Source organism: Mastomys coucha, chromosome X (assembly GCF_008632895.1).
Source record: "Mastomys coucha isolate ucsf_1 chromosome X, UCSF_Mcou_1, whole genome shotgun sequence".
NCBI classification, from domain to species: Eukaryota; Metazoa; Chordata; class Mammalia; order Rodentia; family Muridae; genus Mastomys; species Mastomys coucha.
Window position 1 is genome coordinate 54,773,515 of NC_045030.1, and position 18,281 is coordinate 54,791,795.

Genomic DNA, 18,281 nt, shown 5'->3' on the forward strand with positions numbered 1-18,281 from the left:
AAGTGGAAAGTTCCCAAGAAAATCTTGGTTGATATCTGGCTTTGTTTCTGTGTCAACTTCAACCTCAATTCTCTATTTCGACAAGAGTTGAGAATATCTGCCATGAATTCTTACCTATAATCTAGTGACAGAAAACGAACTCAGAAGAAGCTTCAACCCTAATAAATGTTCATATGCCAAATCAGTTTGCGTTGGCTTTGTCATTCACAGAAACACAGCCAAAGGCTTAAAAGGTGCCAAAGTGAGGATCACATTAGAAATAGTTCAAATAGGACACAAAAGGGTAAAAGAATATGGTAACAGTTTATACCAGAAAGGACCTAATTTCCCCTTTGGCCCTTGACATTGTCCTAGACAGGTCAACAATACGAGCTTTTGCTACAAACTTTCTACACTCCAGTCTCCTATGGGCTCAACTATGAGACCGTGACAAATGCAGAGGCCTTCTGTATTAGATTTCCTGAGACCTTCAGAGAGCTGGCAGAATAAAATATTGCCGTATTACATTTGTTTTCTTAATGAACAAAAATGAGAATCCTTTTGTTCCTGTGCCATTTGTTGGAGATGAATAGTTTAAAATCCTAGAAAACATTTTAATGGGAAAAAATCCATGTATTTTATTGTCATGAAGCCACTCATTGATGCCCATCTTGAGGAGAATGAACTGAACACAATAGTTTCATGTTATACTATAAGTGTAGGATTAAAAATGGATAACTGATACACACAAATTTCTCATCTATTTTGGAATATGCATTAGGGCTTTTAAGAAACAACAGAAACCACAATATTATTTTTTGTTTTCTTTTAATAAAATGAAACTTTTTGTGTTACTAACTACAATCTTATGGGAAAAATACATCTGGGAAAATACATCAAGGAAAATGAATATATCATCTACCTTTTCCAAACTACTTAAGGTATTTTGAAATAAACTTACTGTGTGTATGGAATATAATACTGAGCCAAATCACAAACTTAAATTTTATATTAGAGTTATTAATGTCAAGTTTTGTATACTAGAACATGAGTAACTTTTTTTTTTGTCTTTTTGAGACAGGGTTTCTCTGTGTAGCCCTGCCTGTCCTGGAACTCACTCTGTAGACCAGGCTGGCCTCGAACTCAGAAATCTGCCTGCCTCTGCCTCCCAAGTGCTGGGATTAAAGGTGTGCGCCACCACCGCCTGGCCATAAGTAACTTTTGACTGAATGTGTGAATATGGATTCATAAAAGAAGACATAACCAAGGAATTTGAAAACTTTATTGAAAGAATAAAAAAGAAACATAAAAAGTAGCATACTAAAATGAGCTATATAATGAACACTTCTAAAGACAAACAGGCAATACAACACTGTAACTTGAAAAAGTTCAAACATCTGCAGTTGAGGGAATGAATTACTGCATTTGGGACAAAATATTATGTGAACAATTTTTACTTGTAAAATATTTTGGTCCTTACTTAAGTTTTTAATTGTTGCACAGGGCAAAGAAATTTTTACATTGCCACTTTCTGCCCAAGACAAATGCTTCCACTTTCTACAATCCAGATCATTGTTAGCTGGAGCTATAAGTTATTCATTTAAAATTACACAAAAGGATAACCTAGCTCATCATGGTAAAGCAAAGTAAGTCATGCAGGAAGCTGAGACAGGAGAATCAAATCATTTAAGGCCATGGAATTTGGACTAGTTAACACAATATAGTGAGTGGAACCTCACTTTCTTAAAAATGGACTTCATTTTAATTAGTGTAATTTGGGGAGTAAATGGCTCATTTTATAACTGAAGCAACAGCTATGGTAATGATAAGAAACTTATTTTGAGAAGGTTATCCCCAGCATCTAATGAAATGATGGTCATATCATCCTCTCAACTGCTAGACACAAAAGACACAGCAGGACAACAATTTGGTTTCCATCATTAACAGACAGCATCTGTATACAGAAATAAAGCTTTGGAACCATGTAGTTCTATGACAGAGTCTTAAGGTTGTACGTGTGTGGGAGAAAAAGCTCAATTCTTCTAGGTCTTCCTACGGAGGTATTTTTTTTTTTTTAAAGTAACACAATGTAGAAGAGGGCTAGTGAGGATTCTTGTAGTATCTATGCAGAGTGACAACTTATTTCAGATCAAAGCACTTTTCATTTTTTAGGTACAGTATAATTGAGGAAGGGTTCTCTATAAACATAAATTTTCTTTGGGATGATCTAGATTTTTAATTCCAGTGGGTAATTCCTCTTACAGGCAAGGTAGAGGGGCTAGACATGCTAAATTCATCAAACTTAAATCCCAATTTATTTTAGCATGAGTCACATGCACTCATTATACTTAATTCTCTCCTTCGTTTTAATGATTGAAATACAGCCACTATGTTTAAGTTTCAGCACGGAACCAAGTGGCTGTGGGCATGCACATGTTATAAATTCATTGGTTATCTTTTGTGATGCATCAGGGTTCATCCCTACTAATTTATGGTTGAGAGTTCTGGACTTAAAATCTTATCACTGGCTAGCCATGGTGTTAGAGCATTTGGGATAGCACACAAAGCCCTGGGCTGTATTCCCAGCACCACACACAAAATTTCATCTTCCTATTGTCCTTATGAAAATGCATTTTTCTGACTTAGAGATTCACAAGGAAACGTCCACGTAAAGATGCTGGTTAAATAGTGAAATTATGGGGGTAATAAGGCTGAAGTGGGTATTCCTAACTATAAAATGAATGTATGCTTACATTTTCTATTGGCTATAACCAGCTGCTCAGATTGTCAGGGTGTTTGTTGTATAGCCATACAACAAACTGACTTAGTGATCAGGAGCTGAGGGGAAAATCAAAGTAATTTTTAGCCAACTGGCCCTGAGCTATGGGATACATGTAAGGCTTGGGTTGTTTGTGACTTTGGTTTATATTCTCTCTCTCTCTCTCTCTCTCTCTCTCTCTCTCTCTCTTCCCCTTTTTCCTTTTGTAGTCTTGGGGATGGAACCCAGGGAGGGCCTTGTTCATCTAGGTTGTACTAATGAGCTATGGCTGCAGATCTAGTTATATGTCTCTAAGAGCAGTGTATGAAAAACAACATTTCACAACTAGCCTAGGATGGGGTCTTTCTTTAGTGTGAAAGACACCTGCCTCAAGATCGGAGGGATTCAAAGTGCCAGTGAGGATCTGTCCTTTAACCTTTCAAACTTCCAACTTTGCTAAGCCTCAGTGCCTTGGAGGACAACAAGAAGGCTCCTTGGCTATCTGCAAATGTGGAGTGAAAACTGGCAGATTAGGTTAGATTGACATCATCTTCCAGTGTCCATCTTGTGTAAGATTTGGGCTGGTTCACTTCTGTTGACTTAAAACATTAACAATTTATCACTTAAATCCACATTAATTGATAGAAGTTTTAACTACAAAGGATGAAACCTATTTTAGTTAGATTTGAGAGTAACTAGCTTGTAATGTACAGAGTAGTTTTTCTGCTTTCTACAATTGGAAAAAAGAAAATCTCTATGGGGAACCTTATCCATTATGTGGTACAAGCACACGCATGCGTGCATGCATGTGTGTGTGTGTGTGTGTGTGTGTGTGTTTACTGTGGGAGTTAGTTCAACAAGCGAATAATTTTTGCTAGTAGCCTTAAGAAAAGAAGTGCTTTGCATTCTCACTCAGTGTCGTTAGGAGGATCTGGCATTTGTTTGCAGTCTGAGCTTCTGGTGAGCTGTAGCAAGCTAGCAAGCCTCCACAACACACACTACTGCAACACTATGCTTTCGCTAATGCTTAGAGCCTCAGAAAGCACTCTCACTAACCTTCCTCTATTACCACAGACTTCTTATATTGTCAAAAGCTCCAAGGATTGCTTTCATGGACTATGTACATAAGTGCAAAAAAAGGCGGGTCTCACACATTCGCACCCTAACTGAGACAGTTGGGTAACTGCAGCATATGTCTCTTAAACACTGTTCAGGGGCTCTTCTATAGTATCTTTATGTGTGGCTTCACAAACATGAGTTAATCTGAAAATGTTTACTTATGCTTTAATCCTCACATATAGTTTTTGTGAATAAATCCAGAAAATAGAACCTTTTTACAACTACAGATACTACACGAATAGATAATTTTGAATAAAGTTGTGAAAAAAGGCCAGGTAATATCTATGTCAAGCTTGTTCTGTTGTCAAAATACTGTAGAATAACCCTATCAACACAACAAATTCTTTAAACTATAAAGTCCAATTCCAGAATCCATGTGTTATAAGCTTTTTTTTTTTTTAAATCAAGAGTTATATGAGGACACAAATTCAGCTTTCATATGGAACACAGGGCTTCAAAAACATCATCAGTTTTTTGAGTTTTTTGGTGTATCTTCAATCTGTTTGCACTGTCATGAACCACATATAGCTTACACATCAAAGTTTTACATGCATAAATGTCTAAAGGTAGCCATGTTGTAGTTTTGTTGCCAAAGCAACAACTAAATATATTTAGCTGACATCTATCATTTGTGTACAACGCTAAGTTTGTTCTTGAACTGTGAGTTGTAGAGGGTAGTTATGGACTGCATCTATAGTGTATTATGCTATGGTATCAGTTTAGAGCTGACAGAGATGGTCTGACTATATGTGGTAAAAACTTAAACTCTCCTTCAAAAATTAAACTCATTGGTTACTTAGATATAAAAATGTAGTACAATTAAAACCTTAAAAACAAACAATAAGAAAAACTAAAACATGGTATTTGTAATTATATTTATAGTTTGCTTAGATTATCTGCAAAACTTTAAAAAAAACCCGCTAAACTCTCTTATCTGCTATTTTATTCTACTACCTCTGACAGGCTCTGGTAAAATTAGGCCACTATCTTACTAAATCTACAAATCAAAACTTGGAATCAAATCCATCAAACGAATCAAATCAAATCAGAACCCCCCCAATTTTATTTATTTCCATTTCAGTGAAATGTAGAAGAGCTTTTTTTTTTTTTTTTTAATGTGGAGAGAGAACTATGTTACTGATCATTCTGCATGCCACAGCCTATCCTACAGACTGCCAGATCTTAGAAAACCTTGGCTGCATTTCACCTAAGGGCATCCTTACCAACACTCACCAAAGAGGAGGAAGAGAACCAGCTGGCATTCCAAATAGCGCATGAGTGGCCTCAGCTGCCTCTATCATTTCCTACAATGTACTATAGTTGCCATTCCTGCTTCACATAGCACTTTACTGCTTATGCTCTTTAAAGTGAACCCAAGTACAAAATACTAAGTTCATTTGGTTCCTGCTGATAGTTGAGAGCAGGTACTGGTTTCTTCCTGAACTGGAGATCAGAGGAGTTGAGGGTTCCATGAGGGGGCACAGCCGAGGGGCATAGGACACCACTTATGGCAAGATCCAAGTGTTTTAGTATGCTCAGAGATGGACGGGAGAACAAGACTGATGTAATAGCAAGCAGACTGCTTTCACGACTAGATGAAAATTGAAGATTAATCTAGAAAACTTAAATGAAAAGCAACATCTAGGTGTGGATTCATGCTCTAATTTCAAAAGTAAACACTGTATTTAAATAGTAGTTGTATGAATCCATTTGATTTAAGTCTAGTCCCTATTCATTGCGGTCTCATAGTGGTTTTTTGTAAAAACTGAAACTAAGCTCTTCTTAAATGACAAGTTTAGATTGCTTATTTGTAGATTTGACACATTTTATCCGACTTTCAGTGTTCTTGCAAATTTTGGCAAAAGGCTGAGAAAATGGACAAAACCAATAATATTGGAGAAATAAAAATAAAGGCTATGGTAAAACACAAAGACTAAAAAATGCCAACTAGAAATCACAACTGATTAGAATTTGGTTTATATACATATAATTGGGTAAATTTTTGTTTAGAGTCACTGATTTGTTGTGACTGGTCTTGTTAACTCATTTTATAGTCAAATGACTTGTCTTTTCTTCAATAAGATCATTAGTCATTGCACAACTAGAGTGCTATCTTAAAGTTTCATTTCCCTTAAAACTCCATTAAATTTGATCAAAATGTCGAGTTTTGAGCTTGCTTTCCTAAACTTCACGTACATTGCAACTTTCAAAATTTATATTATAGAAACTCATCGCACCAAAAGACAACTACCCTAAATGTTCCCACTGAATCTCCTCCTAAATATAAGTCAACATTAATAACTTCCAGTGCTTAGAGCAACATGAGAACAACTCTACTCTAAGTTTATCATCTACACATATCTTGGTCAAAAGTTTAAGAAGTTCAATGAGATAGTATGTTGCACCAAACTGTCAAACTACAAAAATTTCATTTTGCACAAAACATTCCCATTTCCATTAATAACTACATCTAGACTAGTTCAGGTACATTCTTCTTGGAATTATGATGTTAGAAAACAGAAATATCGTGGTTCAAAGAGCCTACAGGAAAAAGAACAGACAACTCCCAATCTCTTAACTTCAGGCAATAGTTAACAAAGGGCAGAGGCCCAATATAAAAACAAGACTATTAAGAAATCACTGGTAACCAGGATTCACCTGGATAATTAAGATCAATGGACTACATGAACCACCAGAGGCAGTTTTGCTTTTTTAAAATTCTGAGCCAATCTGATTTGCTCTGAGTAGGAGTCTCAAATGTTCCAAAGAAAGATGTAAAAAGGGAGAACAATTGGTTCCCACAATGGCTAGGCAGCCTTAGGCAAGTCACACAGTCTACCTCTCTCTTTTACCAACTGTGGAAAAGGCAATAAAGTCTTTGCCAATGCCACTGTTCTGCAAATCAATCCAACTACCTGTCTTACGGTATCTCAAACAGTTTCTCTTTCCTCCTGATTTTCACGAAGAAAAACAACTGTTATACAATTTGATTTTATGCTTTCCAGTGGGAGAATCTATATTGAGTACAAAATATTCAAGTTATTGAGGCTTTTGGAAAACACGTTTCCTCCCTCTTCTAACAATAGTAATCTTAATAACTTTGTAGAGTAGAAGATGTACACTTTATGTCACAGAAATAGATGCATTACTATATGTGTAGATTATATCCTAAGTACGAGTAAGAAGAATTCATATTACACCTCCATGGGCTATTGCTATTCTCTATTAACCAAAGGGTGCTAAAACTAATTTTAAAACACACACAAAGGCAAGTAAGTTCAGATGTGACAAAAACAGGTTTGGTTCTGAGACAAAACTGAACAAATCATCGCTCCCCCCCCCCCCCAATCCTCTGATGTTAAAGTTTTGGCAGAGAAACACCTGTCAATATAGCACAAATGCTTGCTACTTCACTGCTGCTTTTAGAAAAACTGGGAACTCAGCTAAACTAAACTGAAAGACAATTTCAGAAACCCTTTCCTGTTCTTGTGCACATTCCAAGTCATTTTAAATCTCTCCCTGCCCCCATGCCTGCCATTTCCCTAAACCTATACTCAACCTCCTTCTGTGATCAATAGACAAGATGGTCCATTTGGGGAGGCAAGGCCTCATTTGGAAACAATTTTCTTTCACCTGGACTGACTTTTGCTAGACTGCATCTTACTTATTATTCAGAGAATAGTCAAAAGATCATGAGCCATTTGCATTTGGAAAAAAAGGTTACAATGCAAAGGTTTTACACACATTTCTGCCAGTACATAATAACTGTCTCCACGCCCACATCTCTCTGCTTGATTTTCAACCTATGATTAGCATACCTTTAAACTAGTAAGTACCAGTTTCTCAGCTGAAGATGACAAATGGCTCAAATTTAGACACTCAAGCTGAGAGATAAGATTCCTGTAATGCAATAAAAGCAATGGCTACTCTCCATAATTTTTATACATGCTAAGAAATTTATTGGAATGTGAACACTTGATTCTCAAATTATTTAAGAGGAATGGTTTGAGGTTAACATTTGAACTTTCCTATCACATGTAGGGAAGTGTTTTTCTCTTTTAAAAAAATTAGTATATTATTGATGATGCAAGGTCAGATCTACAGGTAAAATTCTACACATGAACAGATTTTGTGCACACTCAGAAGTGAGGCCTTTAAAATGTGGGCCTCCAGAAACTTACAGAAATGTTTTAAAGAGGGCATATTACCATGAACCTGTTATATTTTTCAATCACATATAGTTCTGTTTCCCACTTATGACATTCTAATTGAAATCAAACACAACGTATAAACAAGAAAACACTACAGCGAGGAAAAGCTATGCAGAGCCCAATTTAATACAATATACCAATGGAGGAAAATGCTATGGGAAATATCAGTTACATTCTACATCAATCCTATAGACTATCTTGTAAACAAAATAGTAAGGTAACACTTTGAAAACAGAATTTATCCACCAAGAGTATACAGTAAGCCTACAGTACACCGTGGAAGTTCATTTAGCATAAATCATTACTGGAAAAAAGTCACAACATTTTACAGTTATATTCAATGTGGTAATTCATATCAGATGGAAAATTCATGTAATATGGATCTGATAGTTCATATACATGACAAAGCTGTATGGTTGTATTCTGTATGCTAATTCATATACAATTAATCCATATAAGGTAACACATAGTGGTTAATTTTCTATTTGCTTTAACATCACATATTTTTAAAATTTGAAATTGTCAACAGGTATAGGTGCTTTAATATATTGACTGCACCATGCTTATTGTCGTGTTGGTACAAGAGGACATACAAGAATACATATAGAAAGGCCACATGGAGTTTCTTGTTGAGAGATTCTGATATTCTGTAACTCTGCTGCTCAATATTTCAACTGAAATAGAAAACAAAACAAGAGCGTCAGTAAGAAACACTGAAGGGTTATTGATCAAGGTGTCAGGAGACCTGACACAAGTTCTGTTTCTACTTCTATATATGAGCTAACAAGCTAAGATATTCCCCACTCTGAATTTCAGACCCTCTACGACAGTGGGCTAAAGTAAATAATCATTAAACAGACACATTGCGGGGATAGTCTACGAGAGGTTCCAATGGTGGGCCATATTTAAGGTATTATCTATATAATGCCAAATTTTTTGCTCATCACCTAAATATCGGTTCATCTCATTCAAAAGACATGTACCTTCAAGATGTACTTAATACCAAACACTTTGAAAAGGTCCAATAGTAAAAAAAATGTTAAACTTTTATCTGAATATCTTCCACCATTGCAGAAATATCCTGAGGAAGTCATATAGTATTAGACAAAGTGACAACTTTGATCTTTGAAGAACGCTCCACAACTGTTACATGGGAATATGATTATTCTGTGTCAAATACCTCATTTTCCAAAGGAATCAAGTAGAAAGAAATCATTCTTCCCAAGCGTATTTTATGTTAGTTATGTTTCAATTTTCTTTACCTTGCTGTGTAGTACCCTAAGAGAACTCAGCAAGCATTGGATAAACCTCCACTGTCATGTTTTCCCAAGTTGCTACTAGTCCAAATAGCACCTGTGAAATGATTCTCACTTCCAGCTCCTTCAGTTTTTCCACCTTGTTGGAAAAACATTCCTTAAGATTGGGGGAATCTGCTTATCTAGTGTATAATAGCTGTGGGCTTTGTCTGAAACAGTATTAGGGACCTATTGCGGGGAGGTGGGCAAGTAGGGCAGCAGCAAGCATATCAGCTGCCTCCTTCAACCAAATGCGAGACTGCAGGGGGCAGACATTCAAGCTTGCTACACTCACAATGCAATTGCAAACAGTTCCCATGTTAGGTATCTAGGGTTCTTACATATATTCAACAAACATGCTCCAAGCGAATAACCCTTCGGATTTACGTGTGTGCTACTAATGGTCCCTGATCTAGACAAAGGAGAGGTCAGGGGTCAAGGGTGGGAAAGGTATAAAAATAAACATTAGATCATTAAATTATTGTGTATTTCATTCAAACCTCAAAACAGCTGGAGCAGTTCTACTTGACGTACATTCAATGAAGCACCTTGCAACATAAAGAGCACACCTTTGTGTACTGACTCAGGAAGAAACAGCACTCACTGTCTTTAAAATAATCTTATCAGCTAAATTCTAACAAAATTACTTTGTTTTGCTTCAACTACAAAAAAAAATAAAGCTTAAGTTTAAGAATTAAGCTGTGTATCTTTGTACATGCCTTTGACCCCAGTACTTGGAAGGCAGAAGTAGCCACATCTCTGAGGTTTTAGGGCACCCTGGTCTACACAGTGAGTTCTAGGACAGCCAGTGCTACACAGAGAAACGTTGTCTTGAAAAGAACAAAATGGATTCTAAAAGAATTAAAATTCAAATGTGATTTTGGCTAAAAAAAAAAAAAAAAAAATCTTGCCCCTTTGAAACACTGTTGAGTATGTAAAGTCATTACAAAAATACAACTTACAGCTGTTATCTCCACATCAAAAAATTCATCTCTTGTCTCTCATAGTTCAGTTTGGAAACTTCTGAATGCACAGTCAAACTCAAGTTATAAGCAATGTCTTTAAATGAAAGTGTTTACCCAAACCTTAGCAAATAGAACTGTGTAAATAAAAGATACAACCTATGAATAACATCTATTAATATTGAAAAAAACTTACTGTTAAATTGGTAACTTCTACATCTGTGAAACAAACATACTCCTATTCAGCTCATCTACTAATAATTGGGCCATCTACAGTAGTAAAAAAAGATTATAGATTACAATGGAGAATTCTGTTTATTTTGCTCATTGCTTGAGCCCGGTGCATCAATAACAATGATCAACTTCACAGCAAACTTTAAGTTTACTATTTCCACTGTGTCAACTTCGTGGAGCACGGGCTGGAGTGTGGTTCAGTCATTGAATGACTGCTGTGTGCACCATGGTTATTATGCTTGAAATTTAAGCAGCTGACCAGGGGCAAGCCATGACTTTAATGAGGCAGAACCGGCAGCACAGTATTCAGTAGCTACTGTACTAATTACCTTACAACATCAAGATTCTCTAAATATTGGTCATCTGCCTGTGACTCTGCCTGAAAAAAAAAAACTAAGCCAAATGAAAATCAAAACAACACAAGCACATCTAATGTCTCCATGAGGAGGGATTTCTGATGTAATCACTGGGTGAAAATAAGGATGTGCATTCCTTGGAAAGAAATGTAATAGCATGCTCCCCCCCACACAGTGGAACTGCAAGTAAAGGTGATGTGTTTACTAAATCAAAGTTCAAACACAATAACCAAAAATGAGGAGGGGGTAGTAAAATAAGTTTCCCTCTTGATCAGGATGAGAAAGCATTTCCAACATATTCAGTACAACATGTACATTTGAGGACTGGTGTGGTAGCAACAATTTGATATGGAATAACACAAGTAACATCTGCTTACCACTTACCAATGAGTAAACATGCTGCCAGTGAGCTCTGAGATGAATAGAAAACCACATACAGTACCCAAATTATACATAAAAAAAAATAAAAGTTCCACACCTAACGACTGGTTAAGGAACATGTAAGCATATGGCCCAATATATCTCACCAATCCAAAAGGCATAAGCCTGTGCCTTTTCAACACATTGTGGTTATCTAGGTCTGAACGGATGAAATAAATGGCCAAACCTGGTTGCCTGTAGTTGTTGGAACGTACGGAACGTTGTTGGCAGGTGGTGTTGCTGCAGACACGGAAGGTGTAGCACCGTGCACCATGGGCACTTGCAGGAGGAAATCATGGAAGTGACACATGGAAGGGTGAGGCATTTACACAACCATGACAGATACGATGCAATGGGGTGGAGTAGATATTCCAGCAACAAGCCATGTGACATCATCATGATGGATACACACCGGGGTGCAGCATGCAACCAGAGTCAGTACAAAGCAGCACGGCACCGAATGGAGGAAAATTTCAAAGAGAGAAAAGGGGAAAGCCAATTATAGTCACCATTAAGGAAACAACCACTCTTAACATTTTGAGCAGAATAACATTGTAGTAGATTCGAAGGGCTGAACTTTCAGGAACTAATGAATGCTTATAAAAAAAAAATCTGCTGTTACCAGGGCTTCTTTTTAAAGCTAGTTAAGCACAGTTAAAATTAATTAGGGAACTGTCGACTGGTGTTTGGGTTCACTGACAAGTTCTGTAACTCGATTTTCTTGTACAAATGGCAGTTTTATGTGTACTTACCTGGTCTGCATATAAAAGAACGGTGGTTCTGTTCATAAGTATGTGGTAGAAGAGCAGATATGATGAAAGCAATAGAATATGTATTCAGTTTTGTAAGTTCCTTGGGAATTCTAACTATTTTCAAATATACAAGTGCTTCCATAGCAAATCTTGTCTTCGCAGCAAATATTAGTCCTACAATGGCTAGCTGCTACAAAATGTCTTTCGGAATGTTTTTCTTTGCTTTGCCACTTTTATTTTCAAAGCCTTTGGATGCTTCTCTAATTGCCAGCTTATTTTGGAAAGCCAAGCAGGGAGTGATGTGCGAATGGAAAGCATACACATGATGACTTGTGGTGTCTACCTCAGTCAAATTCAGAGTTTCTGACAGTGTGCTGACAACGTGAATGCCCAAAATTTGGGGACAATGTGAATGTCCTCCAAAGAGTAAGTGAAACTCCTTAGGTGTCCCTTTTACCCATCTCTGGTTTCTTATTCCCAACAACTATCTTTCCTGGTTTCGGGTGCTAGTTCTAAAACCACTCGTGTTTTTTTTCATCGGAAGTGCAGCAACTGTGTGGAAAGCCACCGTGCCAAAGCATACAATTGCATTCAGAAGCAGGGCTTTGAAAGGGAAAGGACGAGGAAGCAGCCCCAAGAGATAGGTCACAAAATGTGAAAACCTGCAGAGGTCAGTTCTTCCCCTTACATTCAGAGAATGTTCCTGTTAGTATCAAGGTATTGTTAATCCCTGTGGGGGACAGCTAATCCCTCAATAACAGGCCTCATCTCCTTTGTCAGGGTTTAGATCTTGCTGTGTTTCTGGTACTTCTATGTGGTCATCACTTTGACCTTTTCTTCTTACTTCCATGATCCCATAACCTTTAGTCCACCAGCGAGGTGGAGATGAAGCTGTTGCAAATTCTCTAAAATGAGAGGAACTGGGTTGTTAGGAGATGCTAAGCTGTAATATAAATCTTACTTTAAGAAAATTAATTTTTCATGATCTGTTCCTGGTCCCTAGGAACTACGACTTCCCCAATGGCTTTTTCATTTTTCTTTTGTATTAGCAAAATACAAAATGGCTTAGGGAAGGCTATAAACTGTGGTGGTGGCTAACTACAGAATTCCTGCGTAACTGATTGTTTCACTTGATGCCAGCCAAAAAGCTGAGAGGATGCGACTGGTAGTTTCAAATTGCACAATTAACCCCAAATCACTTTTGAAATGATTCAGTTGTGCCTAATTTCTGGGTAGATGATGCTTCCTTCTTGAATGCTATAGAATCTATCACAGAATACTGCAGGATGGTATAGCTTTGCTTAAGTCATCCTTCCTCAACATCTGTGTAATGAATGCATTACACTAGAAGGATAACTTTGGGAGGAGATTGTTTCATTGTAGTTTATAAATTACACATTAGAAATTTATTTTCAAAATAACAGACAGAAAGCCAAGAAAAATCGTCTAGTTTCAGTATGGAATATTTCAAAAATATTTCACTTGCTCTTGTTAGGAAAGAAATGAAATGGCAGGATTAGAATTTGGCTCCAGTGGCAGCCTACTAAGACTTGAGAAATGGGTCTCCTTTGATTGCACATGTTAAACCTTAAGGACCTGAACATGTCCACTCATATCATTCTGTCACCCGTATTTTCATAGTCACAGAAGAAAGAAGGTTTTAGGTTAGAGAAAGCGAGATTTTTTTTTCTTTTCTTTTTGGCACGAAACCTATCAAAAGTTGGAGTAGGAGTCATGATTTAAGACCACAGACCCAGGTGATAAAAGTAATTCAGAGGTTAAAGAAGAACTTTACTTTGTCTTTAAAGGAATAACCTCACTTAAGCAAATACTCCTCACTGAAACGGAGGAGTAGTCTATTTGGCAATTGGCTTTCCGTTAAGGGGGACGTCTCAGCTACATTAGCCTAAAGGGTTGCTATTAATTCAGGGGAGCGGATTTGGGAGATTTCTTGTACATTTATATACTTTAGTTTTGAGATAGTGAATTTGAGGATGGCCTCACCCCTACTATTTAGCTAGTTTAAGCTGGGCCTGTACTCAAAAAGTTATGTCAGCTTCTTGAGTGTCCAGACTCTGGGCATGCCCCACCACACCCAAGGAAAACTAGGCCAAATTTGGCAAATTTGGCAAAATGTGTCAAATTTGGCAAAACAAATGTCTAACTTCTACAGACAGTCACTGTAAACTTGAAAAGAAAATCTGGAATGAAAACCTATGGTTGAATTAGGGGAGGCTAAAAGAAGCTGAGGAAAAGGGCGAGCCTATAGGAGGACCAGAGTCTTAATTAACCTGGATCCCTGAGATCTTTCAGACACTGGACCACCAAACAGCATACAGCAGCTGATATGAAGCCCCCAACACACATAGTGGAGGACTGCGGCGGGGGGAGGGGGCGGAGAATGGAATATGGAGTGTAAAAATAAATTAATTGAATAAAAAAATAAAAAAATCGTAGTTATATGCACTATAAAATTTACAATATTGAAGGTGGAAAATTCTTTTGACAGATAATTACGATCTGTGAAATAATCACTAAGAGTCATGACATTAGCTGAGATTAAACCAAGTGAATCAACCTTCAGAAGCACAAAGTAAAAAGAAATGCCAGAATGAAAACTATTAACATCTTTCTTCCATTGATTTCAAGCCATTCATTTCCCAAATCTTGTTATTCTAGATAGCAGCAAATCAAATGCAATAGCTTCTTCACTTTACTTATAGTCAAAATGCATGTTGATAGTCCCCCCAACAAAGCCCTTTGGAAGGGGCTTTGCAGCACACACACTCAAACTGCTAAACCCAATATGCCCAGAGCTGTGCTCTCACCTGTCGGGATAAAAGCCGGCTGCGGAATCTGCATGTTAGGCAGAGCCTGTTGGCAGTGGAAAACACTGGGGTTAAAGACCGGAGTGGCACCATTGGTCTTGTCAAGGGCTGACCTCTTTGGTATCAGTTGAAGGGCACCAGGCGGCAGGGCCTATGAAGAAGGGATGAATTAATCGCTAGTATCAGGGAAGAAGTAAAAATGTACTCAGAGCAAGAAAATGATACAGCCCGAGAAGCCACCACAAGGATATCCAGTAGTGGACACCCAGCAGGGGAAACAATAGATTGGCTGTTTCAGAGAAAAAAAAATGCTAGTACAAAACAGAAATATAAAGGGAAAGGGCTTTTTAATGTCTCCAATCCATAACACTTGAGACAGGTGGGACGGTAAACTTTAACAGCAAATTGTTATATACAGCTAACTTCTTGGGTATGTTCATTTAGTAAACAATGTTGGTATTCTATCTAAACTCTACCCCGCCCCCCAGATACCTGGTGGCAGCCAGGTATGCTCCTCCCCACGGTTACATGGCAATGGCCCTTTGTTCCCCCTCTCAACGCGTGGTCATGGCCAGCCCCTACTTCTCTACTCTCTCCTTCTCTCTGCCTTTCTCTGCCCCTGCTACCCTCTTAACTCCCCTCTCCATGCCCTAAATAATCTCTATTCTATACTATACTGGTGTGTCTCTGGTCCCCATGGGCCCACGGAAGCACCCCCTTCCCCTACACCTCTCCAGAACATATTCTTATAGCTCTTTCTCTCTTTATGATCACAACAAACAATAGAAATGAGACAGACAGAACTGATAGTAGGAAAGGGAAGGGGATTTCTGCCCATCAAAGAGCCAACATGGATGTGGTGAAACATCTGAGGATTTCTAATGTTGACCTCTCACACTGGGTCACACAGCATCACACGATTATATTTTTTTTCTCCTTGCTACTATTTAGTGTTATCAATCAAGACTAACTTTTCCTCATAAATGACTGCTAGGCAAACTCACATCTCGTCAAAATCTCCCTGAAGCGATGGCAGCCTTTTGCCTTGATCTTTCCCCCTGCCTGCACCATGCCACCAGACTGGAAAGGTAACTCTGACCTTGGTGAAATCAGAAGCTACTTAATACTCCATCTTTTAAGTACTGTGATTTCAAAGGCATTAAACTATGAGTGGCGAAGTGCCCGTGAAAGTGACTCATAGACTACAGAGGCAACTCTGCCATTTTTTGAATATTCAGGATAGTCAGATTGTAAGACACTCAAAATCATTTACTTTTAAAATCATATATTCTTACCATTTTCTAAGATCGTGAGAAAGAGAATAGTGGGTTAACATCATTAATAAAGCTTGTACATAATTATCATTAGAAAGTCTTAGCAAATAATTAGAATAAATTGGTCCTATTTTTTCTAATGTATAACTTTGGCTATTTGCATTAAGATATGTTTATGAGTAGCCAGCTGTTTATGCATGCACTATTTTAGACAAAGTGAGTTCACATGAATCATCTACACCGCTGCCCCCCCACCCCAACTCCCATACAGAAAGCCCACAGTCCCAATCTGCTCTTACCATTGCACTGGCAGCCGAATGGTTCATCTGGTGATGAGCTGCCCGGAGTTTGGCCTGCAAGTGGGGAGGAGGATGAAAGTACTTGCATTTCTCCCGGGAGCATCGGCCTTTAATGTAATCCATGCAGATTGTCACAGTATTATCAGTGATGTCAATCATGGAAGCATCCATAGGGTGAGCGTAGCGGCACTCGCTCTCCCCACGGGTACAATTGCCTCGCTGAAATTCACGGCAAACCTTAGGAAAGACAAACAAAACAAAACAAAAACGTATTTCCCAATGATGCCTGGAAGGTGAGTGCCTTTTATTTACCTTCCTAGAACATATGAGAGTCACATATACATCTTGTCATTTATGTAGCAAATATCTATGAAAGATGAAGAGTGATATAAAGCAATATTCACCTTAAGATAAAGAACACAGTTTCTATTCTGGGGGAGGGGATCACATTTTCTACAAAGATAAGAGTGTCTATTTGCCTTACACAAACATAGGACTTTAAAGTATTAAACTGAAAAATGTATTTGAATCCTGAAGTTAACTTATTCATCCCAGGTATAATTATTTCTTTAAGGCCTGGGGTGTTTCTTTATCACACAGCCAACATGTAAAGCACATTAAATCACATGTATATTCACATTCCATTATAATACATGAGCAGGTATTCAATTGGATGCCTATGGATCTGACTTTCTAAGAAATCAACCAGTTATTTATTTTAGTGCACAAAGAATAGAATTAAGGGAAAACTGAAGGATGTCAATAAATCAAAGGTGGTTTGAAATTTCCTTTAAATTCTTCATGTTTCATATGCTACTTACTTATGAAATACATCATTTTTTTAACATGGGGAAATGATGTTATACATATAATTCGTTTCCAACCTATATTCATACAGCTTTACATTCTAAAATTTTAGAATGTTAGGTTCATCCTTTTTTTTCCGTTCATCATTCTAGATAAGAATGTCTATTTTAGAAAGTAAAGATCTGTGAGCAATGCGAGTAATCACACTCTATAATGCTCCAGCATAGGTCAAAAGAACATTTTCACTCAGACTCCCTATACAATGGTTCAGTTTTGAACCATTCTGAAGTACTGTTTGACCTACTGCACAACAAAATTCATTCACTTCACAACAAGGTTTAATTGAAGTTTAAAAATGGTTAACATTCTTCCTCAGGCTCCATAGGCAATAAAGGTACTTGGATTCTACTTAACCTAAAACATTCAGCAAAGTAGCCTCTGAAAATGGTACATCATCCATAAGGTTAACATTCATTTTACAAGCATTTACATATGTCTTAACAAATACCTCCAGTCTATCTGTACGAATTAGTTTTGGACCAGGAACTCCTGGCAGTGCCAGAGGAGGGTTTCCAGAAATCAGAACCGGACCATTTGGTAAAAGCTCAGCAGGAACCAGGCCCATCCCAGGATGAGTCATGTAAGGATTGAAAGCCATGGCAGGATTAGCTGCAAGTGATGGATTCATAGGAAAAGATGCCTGTGTTCAAAAGAGAGAAAATGAATTATTATAGCGAAACAAATCCTTTTTTATCATTTATTATACCAGGCATTCTTGAAGGAATATAAGCCATATCACAACTGACTGCTATTTCTTTTTTTATTTTTGAGATTATATAATTATTTTATTATATCTATTATGGAATTAATTACACTATTTTTATATATTTATATAATTATATAATTTCTCTAAATCCTTCCGATATGCCCTCTTTTTACTCTCTTTATATTTTATTAATTGTTGCTACATGAAAAAAATTGTTGCTA

The 18,281-nt window shown here is 37.4% G+C and overlaps 1 protein-coding gene across 12 annotated transcripts in view; it reads right to left on the bottom strand.

Annotated features, from left to right (window-relative positions):
- Nucleotides 1–1,246: 1,246 nt before the first annotated feature.
- The window catches only part of Mbnl3 (muscleblind like splicing regulator 3), a 97,217-nt gene continuing 80,182 nt past the window's right edge, over nt 1,247–18,281 (bottom strand). For 9 of the 12 annotated variants that reach the window (XM_031359033.1, XM_031359165.1, XM_031358498.1 and 6 more), the window contains 6 exons: nt 17,803–17,994; nt 16,488–16,724; nt 14,915–15,065; nt 11,522–11,613; nt 10,521–10,594; nt 1,247–8,741 (listed from right to left, as the gene is read on the bottom strand). In XM_031359033.1, coding sequence (XP_031214893.1) covers nt 10,538–10,594; nt 11,522–11,613; nt 14,915–15,065; nt 16,488–16,724; nt 17,803–17,994 — 729 coding nt within the window. In that variant the 3' untranslated portion in view covers nt 1,247–8,741; nt 10,521–10,537. The remainder of the gene's footprint in view (nt 8,742–10,520; nt 10,595–11,521; nt 11,614–14,914; nt 15,066–16,487; nt 16,725–17,802; nt 17,995–18,281) is intronic. The other 3 variants (XM_031358690.1, XM_031358626.1, XM_031359096.1) reach the window with 1 other exon arrangement.